This window comes from Bombina bombina, chromosome 11 (assembly GCF_027579735.1).
Source record: "Bombina bombina isolate aBomBom1 chromosome 11, aBomBom1.pri, whole genome shotgun sequence".
NCBI lineage: Eukaryota > Metazoa > Chordata > Amphibia > Anura > Bombinatoridae > Bombina > Bombina bombina.
The window spans coordinates 82,633,691-82,658,894 of NC_069509.1; the positions used below are offsets into that span (position 1 = coordinate 82,633,691).

The window sequence follows — 25,204 nt, forward strand, 5'->3', positions numbered from 1 at the left end:
GAAGTAAATAATAAATTTGTTTAAAACTGCATGCTCTATATGAATCATGACAGGAAATTTTTTTTGAGTTTTATATCCCTTTAATAACAAAACAGAATTTATGCTTACCTGATAAATTACTTTCTCCAACGGTGTGTCCGGTCCACGGCGTCATCCTTACTTGTGGGATATTCTCTTCCCCAACAGGAAATGGCAAAGAGCCCAGCAAAGCTGGTCACATGATCCCTCCTAGGCTCCGCCTACCCCAGTCATTCGACCGACGTACAGGAGGAAATATGCATAGGAGAAACCATATGATACCGTGGTGACTGTAGTTAGAGAAAATAATTCATCAGACCCGATTAAAAAAACCAGGGCGGGCCGTGGACCGGACACACCGTTGGAGAAAGTAATTTATCAGGTAAGCATAAATTCTGTTTTCTCCAACATAGGTGTGTCCGGTCCACGGCGTCATCCTTACTTGTGGGAACCAATACCAAAGCTTTAGGACACGGATGAAGGGAGGGAGCAAATCAGGTCACCTAAATGGAAGGCACCACGGCTTGCAAAACCTTTCTCCCAAAAATAGCCTCTGAAGAAGCAAAAGTATCAAATTTGTAAAATTTGGCAAAAGTGTGCAGTGAAGACCAAGTCGCTGCCTTACATATCTGGTCAACAGAAGCCTTGTTCTTGAAGGCCCATGTGGAAGCCACAGCCCTAGTGGAGTGAGCTGTGATTCTTTCAGGAGGCTGCCGTCCGGCAGTCTCATAAGCCAAACGGATAATGCTTTTAAGCCAAAAAGAAAGAGAGGTAGAAGTTGCTTTTTGACCTCTCCTTTTACCAGAATAAACAACAAACAAAGAAGAAGTTTGTCTGAAATCTTTAGTGGCCTCTAAATAGAATTTTAGAGCACGGACTACGTCCAAATTGTGTAACAAACGTTCCTTCTTTGAAACTGGATTCGGGCACAAAGAAGGTACAACTATCTCCTGGTTAATATTCTTGTTGGAAACAACTTTCGGAAGAAAACCAGGCTTAGTACGCAAAACCACCTTATCTGCATGGAACACCAGATAGGGCGGAGAACACTGCAGAGCAGATAACTCAGAAACTCTTCTAGCAGAAGAAATTGCAGCCAAAAATAAAACTTTCCAAGATAATAACTTAATATCTACGGAATGTAAGGGTTTAAACGGAACCCCTTGAAGAACTGAAAGAACTAGATTAAGACTCCAGGGAGGAGTCAAAGGTCTGTAAACAGGCTTGATTCTAACCAGAGTCTGAACAAACGCTTGAACGTCTGGCACAGCTGCCAGCCTTTTGTGAAGTAAAACAGATAACGCAGAAATCTGTCCCTTCAGAGAACTTGCAGATAATCCCTTCTCCAAACCCTCTTGTAGAAAGGATAAAATCCTAGGAATTTTATCTTGTTCCATGGGAATCCTTTAGATTCACACCAATAGATATATTTTTTCCATATCTTATGGTAAATTTTTCTAGTTACAGGCTTTCTAGCCTGAATCAGAGTATCTATTACAGAATCTGAAAACCCACGCTTTGATAAAATCAAGCGTTCAATCTCCAAGCAGTCAGTTGGAGAGAAACCAGATTCGGATGTTCGAATGGACCTTGAACAAGAAGGTCCTGTCTCAAAGGTAGCTTCCATGGTGGAGCCGATGACATATTCACCAGGTCTGCATACCAAGTCCTGCGTGGCCACGCAGGAGCTATCAAGATCACCGAAGCCCTCTCCTGGTTGATCCTGGCTACCAGCCTGGGAATGAGAGGAAACGGTGGGAAAACATAAGCTAGGTTGAAGGTCCAAGGTGCTACCAGTGCATCTACTAGAGTCGCCTTGGGATCCCTGGATCTGGACCCGTAACAAGGAACCTTGAAGTTCTGACGAGACGCCATCAGATCCATGTCTGGAATGCCCCATAATTGAGTTATTTGGGCAAAGATCTCCGGGTGGAGTTCCCACTCCCCCGGATGGAATGTCTGACGACTCAGAAAATCCGCTTCCCAATTTTCCACCCCTGGGATGTGGATTGCAGACAAGTGGCAGGAGTGATCCTCCGCCCATTGAATTATCTTGGTCACTTCCTCCATCGCCAGGGAACTCCTTGTTCCCCCCTGATGGTTGATATATGCAACTGTCGTCATGTTGTCTGATTGAAACCTTATGAATTTGGCCTTTGCTAGATGAGGCCAAGCTTTGAGAGCATTGAATATCGCTCTTAGTTCCAGAATGTTTATCGGGAGAAGAGATTCTTCCCGGGACCATAGACCCTGAGCTTTCAGGGGTTCCCAGACCGCGCCCCAGCCCACCAGACTGGCGTCAGTCGTGACAATGACCCACTCTGGTCTGCGGAAGCTCATTCCCTTTGACAGGTTGTCCAGGATCAGCCACCAACGGAGTGAATCTCTGGTCTTTAGATCTACTTGAATCGTCGGAGACAAGTCTGTATAATCCCCATTCCACTGTCTGAGCATGCACAGTTGTAATGGTCTTAGATGAATTCGTGCAAAAGGAACTATGTCCATTGCTGCAACCATCAATCCTATTACTTCCATGCACTGCGCTATGGAAGGACGAAGAACAGAATGAAGAACTTGACAAGAGCTTAGAAGTTTTGATTTTCTGACCTCTGTCAGAAAAATTCTCATTTCTAAGGAGTCTATTATTGTTCCCAAGAAGGGAACTCTTGTTGACGGGGAAAGAGAGCTTTTTTCTATGTTTACTTTCCATCCGTGAGATCTGAGAAAGGCTAGGACGATGTCCGTATGAGCCTTTGCTTTTGACAGAGACGACGCTTGAATCAGGATGTCGTCCAAGTACGGTACTACTGCAATGCCCCTTGGTCTTAGAACCGCTAGAAGGGACCCTAGTACCTTTGTGAAAATTCTCGGAGCAGTGGCTAATCCGAAAGGAAGTGCCACAAACTGGTAATGCTTGTCCAGAAAAGCGAACCTTAGGAACTGATGATGTTCCTTGTGGATAAGAATATGGAGGTACGCATCCTTTAAATCCACCGTAGTCATAAATTGACCTTCCTGGATGGTAGAAAAGGATCGTTCGAATGGTTTCCATTTTGAATGATGGAACCCTGAGAAATTTGTTTAGGATCTTGAGATCTAGAATTGGTCTGAACGTTCCCTCTTTTTTGGGAACTATGAACAGGTTGGAGTAAAATCCCATCCCTTGTTCTCTTATTGGAACTGGATGAATTACTCCCATCCTTAACAGGTCTTCTACACAATGTAAGAATGGCTGTCTTTTTATTTGGTTTGAAGATAATTGAGACCTGTGGAACCTTCCCCTTGGGGGTAGTTTCTTGAATTCCAGGAGATAACCTTGAGAAACTATTTCTAGTGCCCAAGGATCCTGAACATCTCTTGCCCAGGCCTGAGCAAAGAGAGAAAGTCTGCCCCCCACCAGATCCGGTCCCGGATCGGGGGCCATCCCTTCATGCTGTTTTGGTAGCAGTGGTAGGCTTCTTGGCCTGCTTACCCTTGTTCCAGCCTTGCATCGGTCTCCAGGCTGGTTTGGGTTGAGAAGTATTACCCTCTTGCTTAGAGGATGTAGAAGTAGAGGCTGGTCCGTTTCTGCGAAAGGGACGAAAATTAGGCTTATTTCTAGCCTTAAAAGACCTATCCTGAGGAAGGGCGTGGCCCTTTCCTCCGGTGATGTCTGAAATAATCTCTTTCAAATCAGGACCAAACAGTGTTTTGCCCTTGAAAGGGATGTTAAGCAATTTTGTCTTGGAAGACACATCCGCTGACCAAGACTTTAGCCAGAGCGCTCTGCGCGCCACAATAGCAAACCCTGAATTTTTCGCCGCTAATCTCGCTAATTGCAAAGCGGCATCTAGAATAAAAGAGTTAGCCAATTTAAGTGCATGAACTCTGTCCATAATCTCCTCATACGAAGATTCCTTATCGAGCGACTTTTCTAGTTCTTCGAACCAGAAACACGCTGCCGTAGTGACAGGAACAATGCATGAAATTGGTTGAAGAAGGTAACCTTGCTGAACAAACATTCTTTTAAGCAAACCCTCTAATTTTTTATCCATAGGATCTTTAAAAGCACAACTATCTTCTATGGGAATAGTAGTGCGTTTGTTTAGAGTAGAGACCGCCCCCTCGACCTTAGGGACTGTCTGCCATAAGTCCTTTCTGGGGTCGACTATAGGAAATAATTTCTTAAATATAGGGGGAGGCACAAAAGGTATGCCGGGCCTTTCCCATTCCTTGTTTACTATGTCCGCCACCCGCTTGGGTATAGGAAAAACATCGGGGGCACCAGAACCTCTAGGAACTTGTCCATCTTACATAATTTCTCTGGAATGACCAAATTGTCACAATCATCCAGAGTAGATAATACCTCCTTAAGCAGTGCGCGGAGATGTTCTAATTTAAATTTAAATGTTACAACATCAGGTTCAGCTTGTTGAGAAATTTTTCCTGAATCTGAAATTTCTCCCTCAGACAAAACCTCCCTCCTGGCCCCTTCAGATTTAAACACCAAAAAACTCTTAGCCATCTCCGTGGAGATGTTGCCTGTGCAACGGCAAAGAGAATGACTGGGGTAGGCGGAGCCTAGGAGGGATCATGTGACCAGCTTTGCTGGGCTCTTTGCCATTTCCTGTTGGGGAAGAGAATATCCCACAAGTAAGGATGACGCCGTGGACCGGACACACCTATGTTGGAGAAAACTGTAGCAGTGTCCTCCACAGAAAATTGTGCCAGCTGGGTGGCATTATGAAGTAGCCAGGTGGGGGCAGTGTAGTAATTTGAAATATTTTATGTTTTTTATAAATGTTACCTAAGCTATCAAAAGTATAAATTCATTGCATAATTTAACATACATTGATTTAATATCTAATAAAACAAACATTGAATTATTAGCTCATTTGAACTTGATATTGGCTTACATTTTAGCCAAATGGCCAGTAAAATCAGCCAGGTGTGTACCCATTAAATAGGTCTTAAAGGTTTTATTCCAGCAAGGAAAAATAGGTATTTAAATAAAAATATATGTAAAATGTACATTTTGTTCTGTCACTGAACATATATACTTTAAAAAAAAATATATAGAATTTAGTTTTATTCCACAAAGATATGTATTTTAAAAATAACTAAATCTAATTCTATTTAAGTACGTATTTAAAATATTGCAAAAAATTAAAAAGAAAAAATAAATAAAAAAATAAATTGTCCCTTCAGCTGCAGAGAGAGATACTTACTTGGGAAAATAGACTGTGCAAAGAGAGCACTGCTGTATTTATACAATGCTTGGCGAAGCGTTTAAAAAACAAACCGAAAGGATAAAGGGGGGGGGGGGGCGCGACTAGAGTTACTACAACAGGGAAATGGATGAGTTTAAACGGAAAGAGAGAAAAGGTCACAACAGGGAAAATAAGAGAAAATTAAAAAGCAAGAAGAGCAAAGAAAGTAGAGTGAATAGGTGAAGATATATATATATATATATATATATATATATATATATATATATATATATATATATATATATATATAAAAATATATATAAGATAAATGCAGTATTTATTGATTGCAATTAATGGAACACAGTCTGTGGCTATATACTACAAGGGAACGTTTTTAAAAAAAAAAAAAAAAAAAAAAGGTATCTTTATCCTTGATGCTATTTCACTGCCATAGGCCCAGATTGATATGTAACCTAAGTGCACAGAAAATACTTAAAGGGATGCAATACCATGATTCAGATAGAGCACTGGTTTTCAAACCTCCCCAACAGTCCAGGTTTTCAGGATTACCCTGTACGAGAGCAGGTAAAATAACCATGTTTACTAATCAGCTGATTGTTTCACCTGAGCTCCAGTTCAGATATCCTCAAAATGTGGCCTGTTAGGGAGACCAGAGTACAGGTTTGAAAACCAGTGAGATGGAGCATACAATTTCCAATTTAGTTATATTATCAAATTTTCTTTGTTTTCTTGGTATCCTTTGTTGAAGGAGCATCATTGCACTACTGGGGGTTAGCTGAACACATCAAGTGAGCCAAAGGCAAGAGGCATATATGTAAAGCCACCAATCAGCAACTATCTCCCAGTAGTGCATTTCTTATGTTGAGGGTATGAGCACATGAGCTTTGAAAAGGGACAGTCAACAGAATTTTTGTTGTTTAAAAAGAAAGATAATCCCGTTATTACCCATTCCCCAGTTTTGCAGAACCAACACAGTTATAGAAATACACTTTTTACCTCTGATTATCTTTAATCTAAGCCTCTGCTGACTGCCCCCTTATTTCAGTTTTTTTGACAGACTTGCATTTTAGCCAATAAGTGCTCACTCCAGGGTAACTTCACGTGCATGAGCTCAATGTTATCTATATGAAACACATGAACTAATGCCCTCTAGTGGTCAAATGAATTCAGATTAGAGGCAGTCTTCAAAGTCTAAGAAATTAGCATATGAACCTCCTAGAATTAGCTTTCAACTAAGAATATGAAGAGAACAAAGCAAAATTGTTGATAAAAACAAATTATGCTTACCTGATAATTTCCTTTTCTTCCGTGGGAAAGAGTCCACAGCCGCATTCATTACTTATAGGAAATAAGAACCTGGCCACCAGGAGGAGGCAAAGACCCACCAGCCAAAGGCTTAAATACTCCTCCCACTTCCCCTATCCTCCAGTCATTCAACCGAGGAACAAGGAACAGTGGAAGAAGCATCAAGGTGAAAAGGTGCCAGAAGATGAAGCAACAACAACGCCTCAAAAACGTGCCGGGTGCTGTGAACTCTTTCCCACGGAAGAAAAGTAAATTATCAGGTAAGCATAATTTATGTTTTTCTTCCTAATGGGAAAGAGTCCACAGCCGCATTCATTACTTATGGGAAATTTATACCCAAGCCAAAGAGTACACAGAATGCCAAGACGGGAGGGTAAGAGGCGGACCATTGAAGGCACCCACCGAAAAAACATATTCCCAGAAAACAAATTCCCGTTTCGTCCGAAAACCGGGAACAACCTCATGGAACGAAAAAACAACTCCGTGGACGCAAAACTACAGACAGTCCAAAGTACCTGGACAGTTACCACGAGTAGATGCAACCGAGACACAGGCTCTGAGGATCCCACTCTAAGTGGCAACAACCCAGTCACAGCCCCTTAAACCGACAACGGGAACCCGACTAACAATTCCCAGAGGGAAAACCAGACAGGACAGAAAGACCAACTCAGGCCTACAAGAAGGCAACCAAGATCCGCTCGCCAGACTCACATCAACATATGTCAGGGTAGAAAAAAAACGGCAACAGAAAACAGGAAATGACCAGAGAGAACAAAGGATCCCATGGACCGGCAGACGCAGAAACCGCTACACAGCGTGGACGAGCATCACCACTGATCAGGATTGCGAAGGAAACATCCCTTACTACAGCCAAGACCCACACCCAATCCACAATAGACTGAGGATGCCTCACAAGCTAGGAAGAACTTCCGCAGCAGAAGAACGATCGAGAAAAAACGACCATGCTAAAAGCGTGAGAGGGGAAACACAGCCACTACCCGAAGGAACACAAAACATCACGCTCCTTCTCAACCCAGACGGTGTAGACCAACACAACACCGCTAGAGGCCGATCAGCCAAAACTCATACGAGAACCAATCTTCAACAACTGAAGAATCCCTAAGGATCCACCTCCCCCAGAGGGAGCAAGAGACTACTCTTTAAAGGAGCTTTGCCTGGGTTCAAACCCACAACCTTCTGATTCAAGAGCAGTGGGGCTAACCACTAAGCTACATATCCCTTGGGTACCACCCAAAGGGAGGGAGAAAAAACAACCAGGCACGTGTCGAAGAAAAATCGACCAGAACCCAGGGATAAGTCCCACAAACCGGAGAACCGTAATCCCAAAGAGCAAGCCCACAAGGCAACAAACGTATGTAAACCAGATGGAAACGAAACTCGATCTTAAGGACCATAAGATGGCTAGATCTAAGTCGAGCATCCAAGCTGACAGAATGGATCATCCGGAAAAAAACACTAAGTACCAACGACCCTTCTTTTTAGGGGAGCTGAAATCCCCCCTATGAAAGGACCGAGAGGACGGTTCCGCAAGACACCTAAACCATCTACCGATGAGTGTACAGGCACCGAACGCCCCAAAGGGCAGAGTGACGGAAGACCCCAAAAACCAACCCCCGTCAGGGGAGTCTACCACAGGCCATAGGAGAAAGTCAAGACAAACCATCCAGCGACCAACACACACAAAAAATAAGCTCTATGAGAGACAGGCTCTCAAGCTCCCACAACACCGGCAGTAAAGCAAACTAACGTGCAACCATCATGTGCCAAGTAAAGGTCCGCAAATGCGGGACAAAAAAGAAAGAAAAGGGCAAATAGTCTAGAGTCAAATCCTAGACCTAATGAGGACAATAGGGCAAAAAAGCCCTAAGAAAAGAAGGTCCAGAAGCCCTGGGTACCTAATCCGCCAACAATTCCAAACTACCGAAGGAGAACAATGGAAACCAGCCTGACCCAACCCCTAACACCCAAGGGGATAACAGGGACTTAAGGATAGAAGCCGACACGTGGATGGACTGAACCCTAGACTTCCCTCCCAGAACTACGATGAGATCCGAGAGAAGGGGTCAGATTCTAGTAGTCAGGACCCAGTGCCACATGCCCCAAACCTGCCCAACAAGCTGGCAGACTAACTCGTTGAGGAAAAGAAAGAAGCACAGAAGAATACAGGATATATACTGCGATAAAACACGCATCCCGAGTCCAAGAAAAAAAAACCCCCAGAGCAGCAGTCACAAGGCACAGGCTACCAAGGACCGAGCACACCTCGGTTCCTGACCCCTAAGGGACGGCAGAAATGACCAAAACACCAGTGGCAACCCCGGAGAACCCATGGTGAGCTGCAACCTCCAAGATTCCATCAGAGCATCAAAAGCTCTCAGAAGCGGATGTAGCAGCAACTAGTCACCTCAGCAGGACCAGACCTATACTAGTCACACGACGGCACCTAGTCTCTAGGAGAAGCACCATCGGCCCATGTCACTGGAGCAGACTGACACGGCCAGCCCAAGCGCTCCTTACATCCAGACCCAAAGGTAGCGAGGAAAGGTGTAGTTTATTAAAACAAACAAACAAAAAGAAGTGAACCAGTAGGTCCCACCAGACCAGCCAGACGCAACATGCATCACTAACAATTAACAGTGCACACACCAACTCCAGATGGAAACCCAGGAACGACTTCCTTGGAAGAACTAAAACCAAGCAATCCTAGAATTCCCGTAGGAAAATATAAAGTAAATAAATCCAACTTGGATAAAACAAACAAGGGCGCACAAAAGCATCTTCCCAGATGGAACTATGTCTCCGCAGGATCTGCCAAACAGAGACCGGAACTCTTTAGAAAAAAGGGCTGGGAAAGTTCAAAGTAGACCAACGGGAGATAAGATTATCCCCATTAATCTATACCGAAGAACCATGTGAGAACTGAGAAGTCCCCGGACGATAAAGTAAAGGATCCCCCAATAGATCAAAAAGACATAGTAGTAGGACACGCAGCTGCACAATTCTATAACGAAAAGAACAACAAGGGGGCACAATCACCCCCGGGGGAATACTATAGTGCAATTCACGGTCTGAACACCCGGGATAGGCAGACAGGCACATAACTGCAAGGAAACTTCGAGGTCTTGCAGACGAATTGGAGCCAATAAAATATTAAAAAGAAAATGTCCTGCCATCTCCGGGGGAAACAATCCACCCTGCGTGAAGGAGACATCAAAGCCAGGGGCACCTGCAAAAACCAAAAGGAGTGTGCAATTGGGAAGGCGCCTCCTGAGGAACAGAGCTCCCGGAGGCCGATGGTTCAGCAGACCCAAGGTCCCCCGAGCCCGAGGGACCCGGCAAACCATGTAGGCACAAGAGACAAGAGTGGTAGACTTGCGACAACAGGGCCAAACGTCAATCCTCGTCCGAGGACGACTCATAATCTAATAAGACAATAGTCCCGGCATCCGAATCCTCCATGGCTAGGACTAATATAAACACACAATTTTGAAAAAAAATCGACTGGCACCTGACACACAATGGCTGGGGCACTCACCACCTCCTATGACCAGACCTCAGCGGAGCAGACTCTTCTCCGTCGCCATTCAGTCAGGAATGCGGAAGGGGAAGAAACCCCGCCCAAGCGTAAACACGCAGAGTCAGCAGAAGCCCCATGAAATCCGAAAAGCAGCAAAACTAGGCCCAATAAAAGGGCCTAGTTCACTAATCCACCCTAAGGAGTAAATATCCCTTGAATCCAAGATCTGTACTGAAGGTGCCTCAGCGAGGCCCATACTATACTGTCATAATAAATCACATTACAGACAATGTAATAAAATGAAACGATCATACCGGAATCTACGCCGTGGAACAGGAACATGGCCCTTCAATTGTGACGAATAGTAGCAGCGCCTCCGTCATGGGCTCGAGAGAAGACAGCAGGTAGCGAAGCAACGTTCAACAACGCCAAGTGCTGAAAGGAGCTGTTATAACGAGTCGGGATGGTGTCGCAGGGGAAGCTCCCACTGCATCTCCGGACTCTAACTTTTGTCCAGGCCCTCCACGAGAGGCTAACAGGACTACTTAAAACTCCTGTCTTATGTCGAAGGGTAGCACCCTCCATAAGAGACATATTAACAATAAATAAAAGTATAACAAATAGGAAAAACTTCTGACACTTCTCTGCCAACCTCCTGTGATGAAAGGCAAAGAATGACTGGGGGATAGGGAAAGTGGGAGGAATATTTAAGCCTTTGGCTGGGGTGTCTTTGCCTCCTCCTGGCCAGGTTCTTATTTCCCATAAGTAATGAATGCGGCTGTGGACTCTTTCCCATTAGGAAGAAAAGTAAATTGGAAAGTTGTTTAAAATTACATTCCCTATTTAAATCATGAAAGGTTTTCTTGGACTTGACTGTCCATTTAAACAAATACCAAGCAAACAAAACAAAATACATTTGATAAAAGTAGAACATTTAAAAAGGGTCTTAAAATGACTTCTATCTAAATCATGCAAATTTAATTGTGACTGTTCTATCCCTTAAAAGGACATATACTCATAATGAATTCCCCATAAAATATTTCATTATGTGTATATTATTTTTATTTTATATTTTTACAACTTTTCCTGTAAATTTACACCAGTGTTTTCTCCAATTTCACCCAATGAAGCAGGGCAGCATCCTACAAGATCCAGGTATATGGCCCTGCAACATAGTACACAGTGATCCCTCATTTATATCATTAGTTTAAGACTTTAGAAAAAAAAAGGAATCTGTTTGGAGATACGTTCTTTATCTGTTGAAATGTTGCAATGCTCAGTACAGTCTGTGTATGTTCTATGGAGCCTGTGTGGGTTTCTCTCACTAACGAAGTCTCAGTACAATGCTCCTATTGTAGACTCCTGCAGGTGATTACAGGTTGGTGACAGGCCCGGGAACATTATGTTGTTATCAAGGACACAGGTATTAATTTTACACCACAGACTTAAAGGGACATTGTACACTAGATTTTTAATTGCATAAATGTTTTGTAGAGGATCTATTTATACAGCACATCTGGGAGTGATTTTGTAACAATGTATAGTTTTGCTTATTTTTAATAACATTGTGCTGATTTTCAGACTCCTAACCAAGCCCCAAAGTTTAAATGTATACTGATGTCTACAGACTCCCGCTTAATTCGGTTTGTGTAAAGGGTCTTTTCATATGCAGGGGAGGGTCTGCGTTTCCTGCTTTCTCAGCCCATTTCAGTGGATGTTCCAGCCTAAACTCATCAACAGTTCTAAACTGGGAGCTTTTTTAAAAAGGTTTTATACTGGATTTTTAAATCAGTATCTGAGCATATTCTTTATAGTAGTAGTGTCGATTACATACAGTTATATGCAAATTGGTGTATACTGTCCCTTTAATACGGAAAAATTCACAAACCTTACATTATGTGCAGTGTGGTTATATACTGGTACTCATTAAACAATGCTAAAAAGATTACTTTTTAATTCCTTACAGCAACCTGATATTAGAAATGCATAAACATTTTTCAGTTAATTTATCAGGCATTCGTTTGTTATAGGAATTAAACAAATAACCGAACACAATATTCACTTATTTATTCATCAATGTTTTTCTCTAAATTAGAATGAATAAATTAAGGAATTAACAAATGGATGTATTTATTCATTTAGTTTTTTTTACAATAATGTAAAAATGGCGGCAAAAATATTTCACCTTTGTTACTTGTTTTTAAAATGAAAAACACATTTTCATACGTCTACTTGGTAATGTGTATTTGTACCATCAAACCGCTTTACTCGTTTTATTATTTAATTAATCAAATTTGTTATATTTAAGTATTTTGAGAAGAAGAAAAAAATTCACCTTTTGAGTGCTCCGACGAGAAGAACAGCTCTCCCGCCTGGCATTTTGCCAAAACGATTGACAGATGAAGATTCTTAAAACGAACAAATCCTTTTTTTCCAAAGGATTAGTTCTTTTAAGAATCGTCATCTGTCAATCAATTTGACAAAATGCAGGGCAGGAATGCTGCGCTTATCGTCGGAGCGTTTAAAAATAATGAAATATAACATATATGATGAATTAACCCCAGCCTCATTTTACAACGTCTATCCAATACCGTGGGGCAGTTGCGTGAAGTTGACCTTCACTTTAAAGATCAGTAGTGAAATGTAACATTCAATTGAGCATACACTTTTGAATATTAAAAGGGGACATTAAAGGACCAGTCAATACAGTAGATTTGCATAATCAACAAATGCATGATAAGAAGACAATGCAATAGCACTTAGTCTGAACTTCTAATGAGTAGTAGATTTTTTTTAAATAATTTGCAGTTATGTCTATTTCCACTCCTCCTGTATCATGTGACAGCCATCAGCCAATCACAAATGCATATACATATATGCTGTGAAATTTTGCACATACTCAGTAGGAATTGGTGACTCAAAAAGTGTAAATATAAAAAGACTATGCACATTTTGTTAATGAAAGTAAATTGGAAAGTTGTTTAAAATGTCATGCTCTATCTGAATCATGAAGTTTAATTTTGACTTGAGTGTCCCTTTAAAGGGGATAGAATGGTCCCCTTTCAATTTGAAATAGAAGCATTTTTCCAATATTCTTCCATTAGCAACAATGCTAATAAAAGTTATTACTGGCTTTCTGCGGCATACGCACATATGCTGTGAGAGCCCTGTACCACTATTTAAACACTGTGCCTGCTCAGAAGGTCAGCAGTAGCATGTAGATTATGTCTTAAAGCGACACACACCACACAGAGCCAACTCTCTGAGCATGAACAGCGTTTGAATACTGGTGCATGGGCTCTCACAGGATATGTGTGTATGCCTCTGAAAAACGGATAACAAATGAATTTATATGGCAAACATGCTTAAATGTCAAATTGAAATGCACCAATGCACAATTAGTTTTAACTGGTCTATCCATTAAAGGGACACTGAACCCAATTTCTTTCTTTTATGATTCGGATAGAGCATGCAATTTTAAGCAACTTTCTAATTTACTCCTATTATCAATTTTTCTTCGTTCTCTTGCTATCTTTATTTTAAAACAGGAATGTAAATCTTAGCAACCAGACCATTTTAGGTTCAGCACCATGGATAGCGCTTGCGTATTGGAGGATTACATTTACCCACCAATAAGCAAGCATAACCCAGGTTCTCAACCAAAAATGGGCCGGCTCCTATGCATCACATTCCTGCTTTTTAAATAAAGATAGCAAGAGAATGAAGAAAAATTGATAATAGGAGTAAATTAGAAAGATGCTTAAAATTGCACGCTCTATCTGAATCATGAAAGAAAAAATTTGGGTTCAGTGACCCTTTAACTTTACTGTATTCCTATTTAATAAATAAAAAAAATACATTAACACTATTTAAGTGATATTTAACTTGATATGAAACAGCAGTATTTGAACATGTTAAAAATAATAAAAATAAAATAAAAAAAGGTTATGAAATCCAAACGTTTTCTTTTGTGATTCATACAATTTAAAAAAAAAGTTCCCATTTTACTTTTATTATCAAATTTGCTTCATCCCATTGTATTCTTTGTTGAAGAGATACCCAAGTAGGTGTTTAGAGCTCTAAATAGCAGGAAATCGTTCCGCCATCTAGCGCTCTTGCAGATGGATAATATTCTTGCAAAACTGCTCTCATATAGTGCTCCAGACACGTGCACGCCAATGAGCTTAAGGCCTTGCTTTTCAACAAAAGATACCAACAGAGCAAACAAAATGTCATAATAAAAGAAAATTATAATGTTTAAAATGTTATGTTCTATCCGAATCATGAAAAACATTTAGAGTTTCATGTCCCTTTAAGGCTATTTTAATATTGACACTAACAGGAAGTACATGTCTGTATAGAAGACCTCTACATTTTTGAAACTACCTAGGTGTGCTCTTCAACAAAAGATACCAAAAGAACAAAAGTACATTTGATAATAGAAGTAAATTGGAAAGTTGTTTAAAGGGCTATTATTGTGATAAAATGAAGTATAATTCATTAGAACATAATTTTATCACTGGCAATGCCGCAAAGCTGTGCGTTAAACCCCTGCAAAAGAGTTAAACCCACTGTAGATGTAGCACTCGGAATCCGCAGCTGGGTCGTGCGATTATCATTGCCGATTGGATCAGTGGCAGTTTCTGCCGATTCTACTACAGAGGCACTTCAACTGTGCGTTTAACCCATTTGGGGAGGTTAAACGCATACATTGCTACTGACAATATAACATAAAATAAAATGCTCAAATATGTTAGAGTATCACAATAATGGTCATTAAAATTTGCATGTTCTGTTTGAATCTAACAGGTTAATTTTGACTTTCATATCGTTTAAATCTCCTTTATAAAATCCTCAAAATGTTATTCATGCAAAATGGTCATTTAACCACTAAGATGCGCATGCCAATAAAATCCTCATCCTGCACATCTCTCCTGCAGTGCGGATGGTGAACAAAGGTTTGTCATACAGGGGGCACAGCTCTGATCCATCTATTTACTACAGTATGTACAAAACCGCAAATGACACCAAAATGAATATTGAATGTGGTGGTCTTTTCCTTATAGTAATATATTTCTGCAAACTAAAGTGGTTTCCTAAAAATGCTTGGTCTGCTAAAGAAAAAGAGGTAAAATTTGAGTGGGTACTGCAGAGAAAATAAAAAATAAAATAGAAAAAAATGTGTAATTTATATGAGAGGCTATTACAACAAAGGGTCTAGCACAGGAGCACAGTGAAGAAATGGCCTGCTCTAATTTGTTAGCAATTTGTGGCAAAGGAGTTTACTTAAAGGGACAGTCTACTTGATTTTTTTTTTTGTTTAAAAAGATAGATAACGTCTTTAACTACTCATTCCCCAGGTTTGCACAACCTACATTGTTATACTAATATACTTTATAACATCTAAACCTCTGCCGGTTTCTAAGCCCCTGCAGGCCGTATATATATATATATATATATATATATATATATATATATATATATATATATATATATATATATATATATATATATATATATATATATATATATATATATATATATACACATACATATATATACACATATATACACATACACACCCACCCATCTGGGAGTGTTATTGTAAAAATGTATAGTTTTGCTTATTTTTTTTAATAACATTGTGCTGATTTTCAGACTCCAAACCAAGCTCCAAAGTGTCGGATGTATACTGAAGTCTACAGATTTCTGTTTGTTCCTGTTTGTGTAATCTGTTTTAATATGAAGGGGAGTATCTGCTCTTCCTGTTTTTCAGCCCCTTTCACTGGGTGTCCCAGCCTAACATCATCAGTGCTAAACTGGGAGCTTCTAAGTAAGTTTTTAAAAGGTTTTCTACTGGCTTTTTAGATAAGTATTATAATGACCCTTTATGAATTACTGGTAATTTAATAAGATTCATGAAACAAGCTATTATCAAAATGTTGCCTTTAAAGGGACACTGAACCGAAAATTTTTCTTTCGTAATTCAGATAGAGAATGCAATTTTAAGCAACTTTCTAATTTAGTCCTATTATCAATTTTCTTTGTTCTCTTGCTATCTTTATTTGAAAAAGGCATATAAGCTTATTCTTTGGTTTAGCTCTGGACAGCACTTTTTTATTGGTGGATGAATTTATCCACCGATCAGCAAGAACAACCCAGATTGTTCACCAAAAATGGGCCAGCATCTAAACTTACATTCTTGCATTTCAAATAAAGATACCAAGAGAATGAAGAGAATTTGATAAGACTAAATTAGAAAGTTCCTTTAAATTTCATGGTCTACCTCATTCACGAAAGAAAAAAAATTGGGTTCAGTGTCCCTTTAACTGCAGCATCATTTTTTAGCCTGTAACAATAATATTTAAATTATGTCCCAGCAGGCCTCGCCCCCATTGCATTTTATTTATGTAACACCAATGGTCAATTACCAAATGCAATTCAAAAGCGTGTTGGCTGCAAATGCAATTCAAAAGCGTGTTGGCTGCAAATGCAATTCAAAAGCGTGTTGGCTGCAAATGCAATTCAAAAGAGTGTTGGCTGCAAATGCAATTCAAAAGCGTGTTGGCTACAAATGCAATTCAAAAGCGTGTTGGCTACAAATGCAATTCAAAAGCGTGTTGGCTACAAATGCAATTCAAAAGCGTGTTGGCTACAAATGCAATTCAAAAGCGTGTTGGCTACAAATGCAATTCAAAAGCGTGTTGGCTACAAATGCAATTCAAAAGCGTGTTGGCTACAAATGCAATTCAAAAGCGTGTTGGCTACAAATGCAATTCAAAAGCGTGTTGGCTACAAATGCAATTCAAAAGCGTGTTGGCTGCAAATGCAATTCAAAAGCGTGTTGGCTACAAATGCAATTCAAAAGCGTGTTGGCTACAAATGCAATTCAAAAGTGTGTTGGCTACAAATGCAATTCAAAAGTGTGTTGGCTACAAATGCAATTCAAATTTGTGTTTGCTATTCTCGTCTTATTAAGAGATATTTATTTTTCTGTTTAGTCAACACTGTCCTTTTATGTTCAATGACAGACAGTAGTCTATGTTCCATTTAGTTCCCTTGTTCTGTTAAATCACAGCGGGTTCACTTACAATACACTCACCCGTTAATTATTTCCTTGTTTTCAGCCCTGATGAAATGTTCTTCTGGGGTTAAGATGCAAAGAGAATATTTCTGTCCTGTTCGGCTTTCCCCGTCTATGACGTCTGTACACTGGTTCATATTAATTGTTCCTTGAGGGAGTGTGGTGGGCTACGCAAAGAGATGAAAAAGAAATGTTAAAAAAATGTAAAAAAAAAAAGAATAAGTAAACAGACTTTATAATATGGTACCCACAGATAGTCATACATTATATTGAAATATACTTGTGTATAACATACATGTTGAAAATGATTTATTACATCCACGTTATAACAGCAACTTGATTTTGTGTAAAAAAATTGATACCTGGAGAGGCCAAAAAGCAAATTCTGAAACCTAGGATTTCAAATTGCTGCATATTGTCTAAACCAGCTATTTAATTTAAAAGTTTGTGTTTGAAAACCTAGGTTTCTAAATATCCTTCTAAAAGGGATATGAAAATCACAATTTTTCTTTAATGACTCAGAGCAAGCAATTTTAACAACTTTCCAATTTACTTCTATGATCAGTTTTTCTTTGCTCTCATGGTATCTTTTGTTGAAAAGCAGGGACACAAGCTTAGGCACTGGCCACTTCTGAAGCACTATAAAGCAGCAATTTTGCAAGAATGGTATCCATTTGCAAGAGAACTAGTTGTCAGCACTATTTCCTGTCATTTAGTGCTCCTGATGCCAACCTAGAATATCATTTTATCAATTATCATATTTTTTTCTTTTGTAATTCAGAAAGAGCATGCAATTTTAAGCAACTTTCTAATATACTCCTATTATCAATTTTTCTTCGTTCTCTTGCTATCATTATTTGAAAAAGAAGGCATCTAAGCTTTTTTTTTTGTTTTCAGTACTCTGGAAAGCACTTTTTTTATTGGTGGATGAATTTATCCACCAATCAGCAAGGACAACCCCAGTTCACCAAAAATGGGCCGACATCTAAGCTTACATTCTTGCATTTCAAATAAAGATACCAAGAGAATGAAGAAAATTTGATAATAGGAGTAAATTAGAAAGTTGCTTAAAATTTCATGCTCAATCTGAATCACGAAAGAATTTTTTTGGGTACAGTGTCCCTTTAACCTTCCAAGGGACTGTGGAAAGAGCAAAAATAAAAACTAAAAACAAGCAAAAGTAAGGTCTCTAGTTCAGACAAGATTTAGTTCAGTGCTTGCAAACAACTTTGTATGTTTAATTCATAGTCCAAAATACATATAAATACTATGGTCAATTGCGTAGCCCATTATGTACTCAAAGCTACAGAATTGTGTAAAAAGCAATTATTTGTTCTTTTCTATGCAAATAAGGAGTTGATAAATTGCTACAAAGCTTAGTAGTTAGCAGAAGTATTGCGGAACCAGCTGAACAATTTTATTACCCCATTAGGTTCTTTTTAAAAAAAACAGACATTTGAAGAATAATCCCTATTATTCTAATAATAAACAATTATTATAATCATTATTATTACTAGATATGTGCATTCAGCTCCATCCTAAGGATCCAAATGCGTAAGTAGGCGGTCACTTGTGCCGTTTGGCTCTTTTCGGAGCCGGATTTATTCTTGTGAAAAGGTCACCACTCTGTGACCAGGTTTGCACATATCTTAGTGTGGTGATCATTTCACAAGAATAAATCCAGACCCGAAAAGAGCTACTTACGCATTCTGGTCCTCATGAAGGATCTGAATGCACCTAATAATTGCTATTATTATTATATAAAAAAAAAAAAAAAAAAAAGATTCTAGGACTCTGGCTTCTTGGATTTGTCAAACCTTAATGCACATAAATGATTGATTGCCTAAAAAAATTATACAAGGTCACAAAAGAAGACAAGACAATCTATTAGCACTATATTCAGTCATTATAAAGTGAAGGTTAAAGTGACAGTTTACCCAAAAAAAAAACATAATTTATGTAAGAACTTACCTGATAAATTCATTTCTTTCATATTAACAAGAGTCCATGAGCTAGTGACGTATGGGATATACATTCCTACCAGGAGGGGCAAAGTTTCCCAAACCTTAAAATGCCTATAAATACACCCCTCACCACACCCACAAATCAGTTTAACGAATAGCCAAGAAGTGGGGTGATAAGAAAAAAAGTGCGAAGCATATAAAATAAGGAATTGGAATAATTGTGCTTTATACAAAAAAATCATAACCACCACAAAAAAGGGTGGGCCTCATGGACTCTTGTTAATATGAAAGAAATGAATTTATCAGGTAAGTTCTTACATAAATTATGTTTTCTTTCATGTAATTAACAAGAGTCCATGAGCTAGTGACGTATGGGATAATGACTACCCAAGATGTGGATCTTTCCACACAAGAGTCACTAGAGAGGGAGGGATAAAATAAAGACAGCCAATTCCTGCTGAAAATAATCCACACCCAAAATAAAGTTTAACAAAAAACATAAGCAGAAGATTCAAACTGAAACCGCTGCCTGAAGAACTTTTCTACCAAAAACTGCTTCAGAAGAAGAAAACACATCAAAATGGTAGAATTTAGTAAAAGTATGCAAAGAGGACCAAGTTGCTGCTTTGCAGATCTGGTCAACCGAAGCTTCATTCCTAAACGCCCAGGAAGTAGATACTGACCTAGTAGAATGAGCTGTAATTCTCTGAGGCGGAATTTTACCCGACTCAACATAGGCAAGATGAATTAAAGATTTCAACCAAGATGCCAAAGAAATGGCAGAAGCTTTCTGGCCTTTCCTAGAACCGGAAGAGATAACAAATAGACTAGAAGTCTTACGGAAAGATTTCGTAGCTTCAACATAATATTTCAAAGCTCTAACAACATCCAAAGAATGCAATGATTTCTCCTTAGAATTCTTAGGATTAGGACATAATGAAGGAACCACAATTTCTCTACTAATGTTGTTGGAATTCACAACTTTAGGTAAAAATTCAAAAGAAGTTCGCAACACCGCCTTATCCTGATGAAAAATCAGAAAAGGAGACTCACACGAAAGAGCAGATAATTCAGAAACTCTTCTAGCAGAAGAGATGGCCAAAAGGAACAAAACTTTCCAAGAAAGTAATTTAATGTCCAATGAATGCATAGGTTCAAACGGAGGAGCTTGAAGAGCTCCCAGAACCAAATTCAAACTCCAAGGAGGAGAAATTGACTTAATGACAGGTTTTATACGAACCAAAGCTTGTACAAAACAATGAATATCAGGAAGAATAGCAATCTTTCTGTGAAAAAGAACAGAAAGAGCGGAGATTTGTCCTTTCAAAGAACTTGCGGACAAACCCTTATCTAAACCATCCTGAAGAAACTGTAAAATTCTCGGTATTCTAAAAGAATGCCAAGAAAAATGATGAGAAAGACACCAAGAAATATAAGTCTTCCAGACTCTATAATATATCTCTCGAGATACAGATTTACGAGCCTGTAACATAGTATTAATCACGGAGTCAGAGAAACCTCTATGACCAAGAATCAAGCGTTCAATCTCCATACCTTTAAATTTAAGGATTTCAGATCCGGATGGAAAAAAGGACCTTGTGACAGAAGGTCTGGTCTTAACGGAAGAGTCCATGGTTGGCAAGATGCCATCCGGACAAGATCCGCATACCAAAACCTGTGAGGCCATGCCGGAGCTATTAGCAGAACAAACGAGCATTCCCTCAGAATCTTGGAGATTACTCTGGGAAGAAGAACTAGAGGCGGAAAGATATAGGCAGGATGATACTTCCAAGGAAGTGATAATGCATCCACTGCCTCCGCCTGAGGATCCCGGGATCTGGACAGATACCTGGGAAGTTTCTTGTTTAGATGAGAGGCCATCAGATCTATCTCTGGGAGCCCCCACATTTGAACAATCTGAAGAAATACCTCTGGGTGAAGAGACCATTCGCCCGGATGCAACGTTTGGCGACTGAGATAATCCGCTTCCCAATTGTCTACACCTGGGATATGAACCGCAGAGATTAGACAGGAGCTGGATTCTGCCCAAACCAAAATTCGAGATACTTCTTTCATAGCCAGAGGACTGTGAGTCCCTCCTTGATGATTGATGTATGCCACAGTTGTGACATTGTCTGTCTGAAAACAAATGAACGATTCTCTCTTCAGAAGAGGCCAAAACTGAAGAGCTCTGAAAACTGCACGGAGTTCCAAGATATTGATCGGTAATCTCACCTCCTGAGATTCCCAAACTCCTTGTGCCGTCAGAGATCCCCACACAGCTCCCCAACCTGTGAGACTTGCATCTGTTGAAATTACAGTCCAGGTCGGAAGAACAAAAGAAGCCCCCTGAATTAAACGAAGGTGATCTGTCCACCACGTTAGAGAGTGCCGAACAATCGGTTTTAAAGATATTAATTGATATATCTTCGTGTAATCCCTGCACCATTGGTTCAGCATACAGAGCTGAAGAGGTCGCATGTGAAAACGAGCAAAGGGGATCGCGTCCGATGCAGCAGTCATAAGACCTAGAATTTCCATGCATAAGGCTACCGAAGGGAATGATTGAGACTGAAGGTTTCGACAGGCTGTAATCAATTTTAGACGTCTCTTGTCTGTTAAAGACAGAGTCATGGACACTGAATCTATCTGGAAACCCAGAAAGGTTACCCTTGTTTGAGGAATCAAAGAACTTTTTGGTAAATTGATCCTCCAACCATGATCTTGAAGAAACAACACAAGTCGATTCGTATGAGACTCTGCTAAATGTAAAGACTGAGCAAGTACCAAGATATCGTCCAAATAAGGAAATACCACAATACCCTGTTCTCTGATTACAGACAGAAGGGCACCGAGAATCTTTGTGAAAATTCTTGGAGCTGTAGCAAGGCCAAACGGTAGAGCCACAAATTGGTAATGCTTGTCTAGAAAAGAGAATCTCAGGAACTGATAATGATCTGGATGAATCGGAATATGCAGATATGCATCCTGTAAATCTATTGTGGACATATAATTCCCTTGCTGAACAAAAGGCAATATAGTCCTTACAGTTACCATCTTGAACGTTGGTATCCTTACATAACGATTCAATAATTTTAGATCCAGAACTGGTCTGAAGGAATTCTCCTTCTTTGGTACAATGAAGAGATTTGAATAAAACCCCATCCCCTGTTCCAGAACTGGAACTGGCATAATTACTCCAGCCAACTCTAGATCTGAAACACAATTCAGAAATGCTTGAGCTTTCACTGGATTTACTGGGACATGGGAAAGAAAAAATCTCTTTGCAGGAGGTCTCATCTTGAAACCAATTCTGTACCCTTCTGAAACAATGTTCTGAATCCAAAGATTGTGAACAGAATTGATCCAAATTTCTTTGAAAAAACGTAACCTGCCCCCTACCAGCTGAACTGGAATGAGGGCCGTACCTTCATGTGAACTTAGAAGCAGGCTTTGCCTTTCTAGCAGGCTTGGATTTATTCCAGACTGGAGATGGTTTCCAAACTGAAACTGCTCCTGAGGACGAAGGATCAGGCTTTTGTTCTTTGTTGAAACGAAAGGAACGAAAACGATTGTTAGCCCTGTTTTTACCTTTAGACTTTTTATCCTGTGGTAAAAAAGTTCCTTTCCCACCAGTAACAGTTGAAATAATAGAATCCAACTGAGAACCAAATAATTTGTTTCCCTGGAAAGAAATGGAAAGTAGAGTTGATTTAGAAGCCATATCAGCATTCCAGGTCTTAAGCCATAAAGCTCTTCTGGCTAAGATAGCCAGAGACATAAACCTAACATCAACTCTAATAATATCAAAAATGGCATCACAGATGAAATTATTAGCATGCTGGAGAAGAATAATAATATCATGAGAATCACGATTTGTTACTTGTTGCGCTAGAGTTTCCAACCAAAAAGTTGAAGCTGCAGCAACATCAGCCAATGATATAGCAGGTCTAAGAAGATTACCTGAACATAGATAAGCTTTTCTTAGAAAAGATTCAATTTTTCTATCTAAAGGATCCTTAAACGAGGTACCATCTGACGTAGGAATGGTAGTACGTTTAGCAAGGGTAGAAATAGCCCCATCAACTTTAGGGATTTTGTCCCAAAATTCTAACCTGTCAGGCGGAACAGGATATAATTGCTTAAAACGTTTAGAAGGAGTAAATGAATTACCCAATTTATCCCATTCCTTAGAAATTACTGCAGAAATAGCATTAGGAACAGGAAAGACTTCTGGAATAACCGCAGGAGCTTTAAAAACCTTATCCAAACGTATAGAATTAGTATCAAGAGGACTAGAATCCTCTATTTCTAAAGCAATTAGTACTTCTTTAAGTAAAGAGCGAATAAATTCCATCTTAAATAAATATGAAGATTTATCAGCATCAATCTCTGAGATAGAATCCTCTGAACCAGAAGAGTCCAAAGAATCAGAATGATGGTGTTCATTTAAAAATTCATCTGTAGAGAGAGAAGATTTAAAAGACTTTTTACGTTTACTAGAAGGAGAAATAACAGACAAAGCCTTCTTTATGGATTCAGAAACAAAATCTCTTATGTTATCAGGAACATTCTGCACCTTAGATGTTGAGGGAACTGCAACAGGCAATGGTACATCACTAAAGGAAATATTATCTGCTTTAACAAGTTTGTCATGACAATTATTACAAACAACAGCTGGAGGAATAGCTACCAAAAGTTTACAGCAGATACACTTAGCTTTGGTAGATCCAGCAGGCAGTGGTTTTCCTGTAGTATCTTCTGGCTCAGATGCAACGTGAGACATCTTGCAATATGTAAGAGAAAAAACAACATATAAAGCAAAATAGATCAAATTCCTTATAAGACAGTTTCAGGAATGGGAAAAAAATGCCAAACATCAAGCTTCTAGCAACCAGAAGCAAATGAAAAATGAGACTGAAATAATGTGGAGACAAAAGCGACGCCCATATTTTTTGGCGCCAAATAAGACGCCCACATTATTTGGCGCCTAAATGCTTTTGGCGCCAAAAATGACGCCACATCCGGAACGCCGACATTTTTGGCGCAAAATAACGTCAAAAATGACGCAACTTCCGGCGACACGTATGACGCCGGAAACGAAAAGAATTTTTGCGCCAAAAAAGACGCAATAAAATGAAGCATTTTCAACCCCCGCGAGCCTAACAGCCCACAGGGAAAAAAGTCAAATTTTTGAGGTAAGAAAAAATATGATAATTTAAAGCATAATCCCAAATATGAAACTGACTGTCTGGAAATAAGGAAAGTTGAACATTCAAGTCAAGGCAAATAAATGTTTGAATACATATATTTAAAACTTTATAAATAAAGTGCCCAACCATAGCTTAGAGTGTCACAGAAAATAAGACTTACTTACCCCAGGACACTCATCTACATGTTTGTAGAAAGCCAAACCAGTACTGAAACGAGAATCAGTAGAGGAAATGGTAAATATAAGAGTATATCGTCGATCTGAAAAGGGAGGTAAGAGATGAATCTCTACGACCGATAACAGAGAACCTTATGAAATAGATCCCGTAGAAGGAGATCACTGCATTCAATAGGCAATACTCTCTTCACATCCCTCTGACATTCACTGCACGCTGAGAGGAAAACCGGGCTCCAACTTGCTGCGGAGCGCATATCAACGTAGAATCTAGCACAAACTTACTTCACCACCTCCCTTGGAGGCAAAGTTTGTAAAACTGATTTGTGGGTGTGGTGAGGGGTGTATTTATAGGCATTTTAAGGTTTGGGAAACTTTGCCCCTCCTGGTAGGAATGTATATCCCATACGTCACTAGCTCATGGACTCTTGTTAATTACATGAAAGAAATCTCCCCTTAAGTTTGTTCCCAATGATTCACTTTACCTGCTTGAGTGTATTAAATTGTTTACAAGTATTTCCAATACCCTTATATTGGCATTTGAAATAGTTGATTCAGCCTGTGGTATCCCCACCCACCCTGAAAGTTTTTGGCCTCAAGGCCAAGCTGTGTTAACACAGCCAGTAGAAGAAATTACACTCCCAGTGGGTTATAGAAGAGATAAAGTAATACAATGTTAATTTTCCATTGTTCTCTCCA

General features: G+C 39.5%; 1 protein-coding gene across 8 annotated transcripts in view; it reads right to left on the reverse strand.

Annotated features, from left to right (window-relative positions):
- MPRIP (myosin phosphatase Rho interacting protein) overlaps nucleotides 1-25,204 on the reverse strand; it is a 384,980-nt gene that overhangs the window by 152,057 nt on the left and 207,719 nt on the right. For all 8 annotated transcript variants that reach the window (XM_053694605.1, XM_053694610.1, XM_053694609.1 and 5 more), the window contains exon 4: nucleotides 17,174-17,322. In XM_053694605.1, the coding sequence (XP_053550580.1) occupies nucleotides 17,174-17,322 (149 nt within the window). The remainder of the gene's footprint in view (nucleotides 1-17,173; nucleotides 17,323-25,204) is intronic.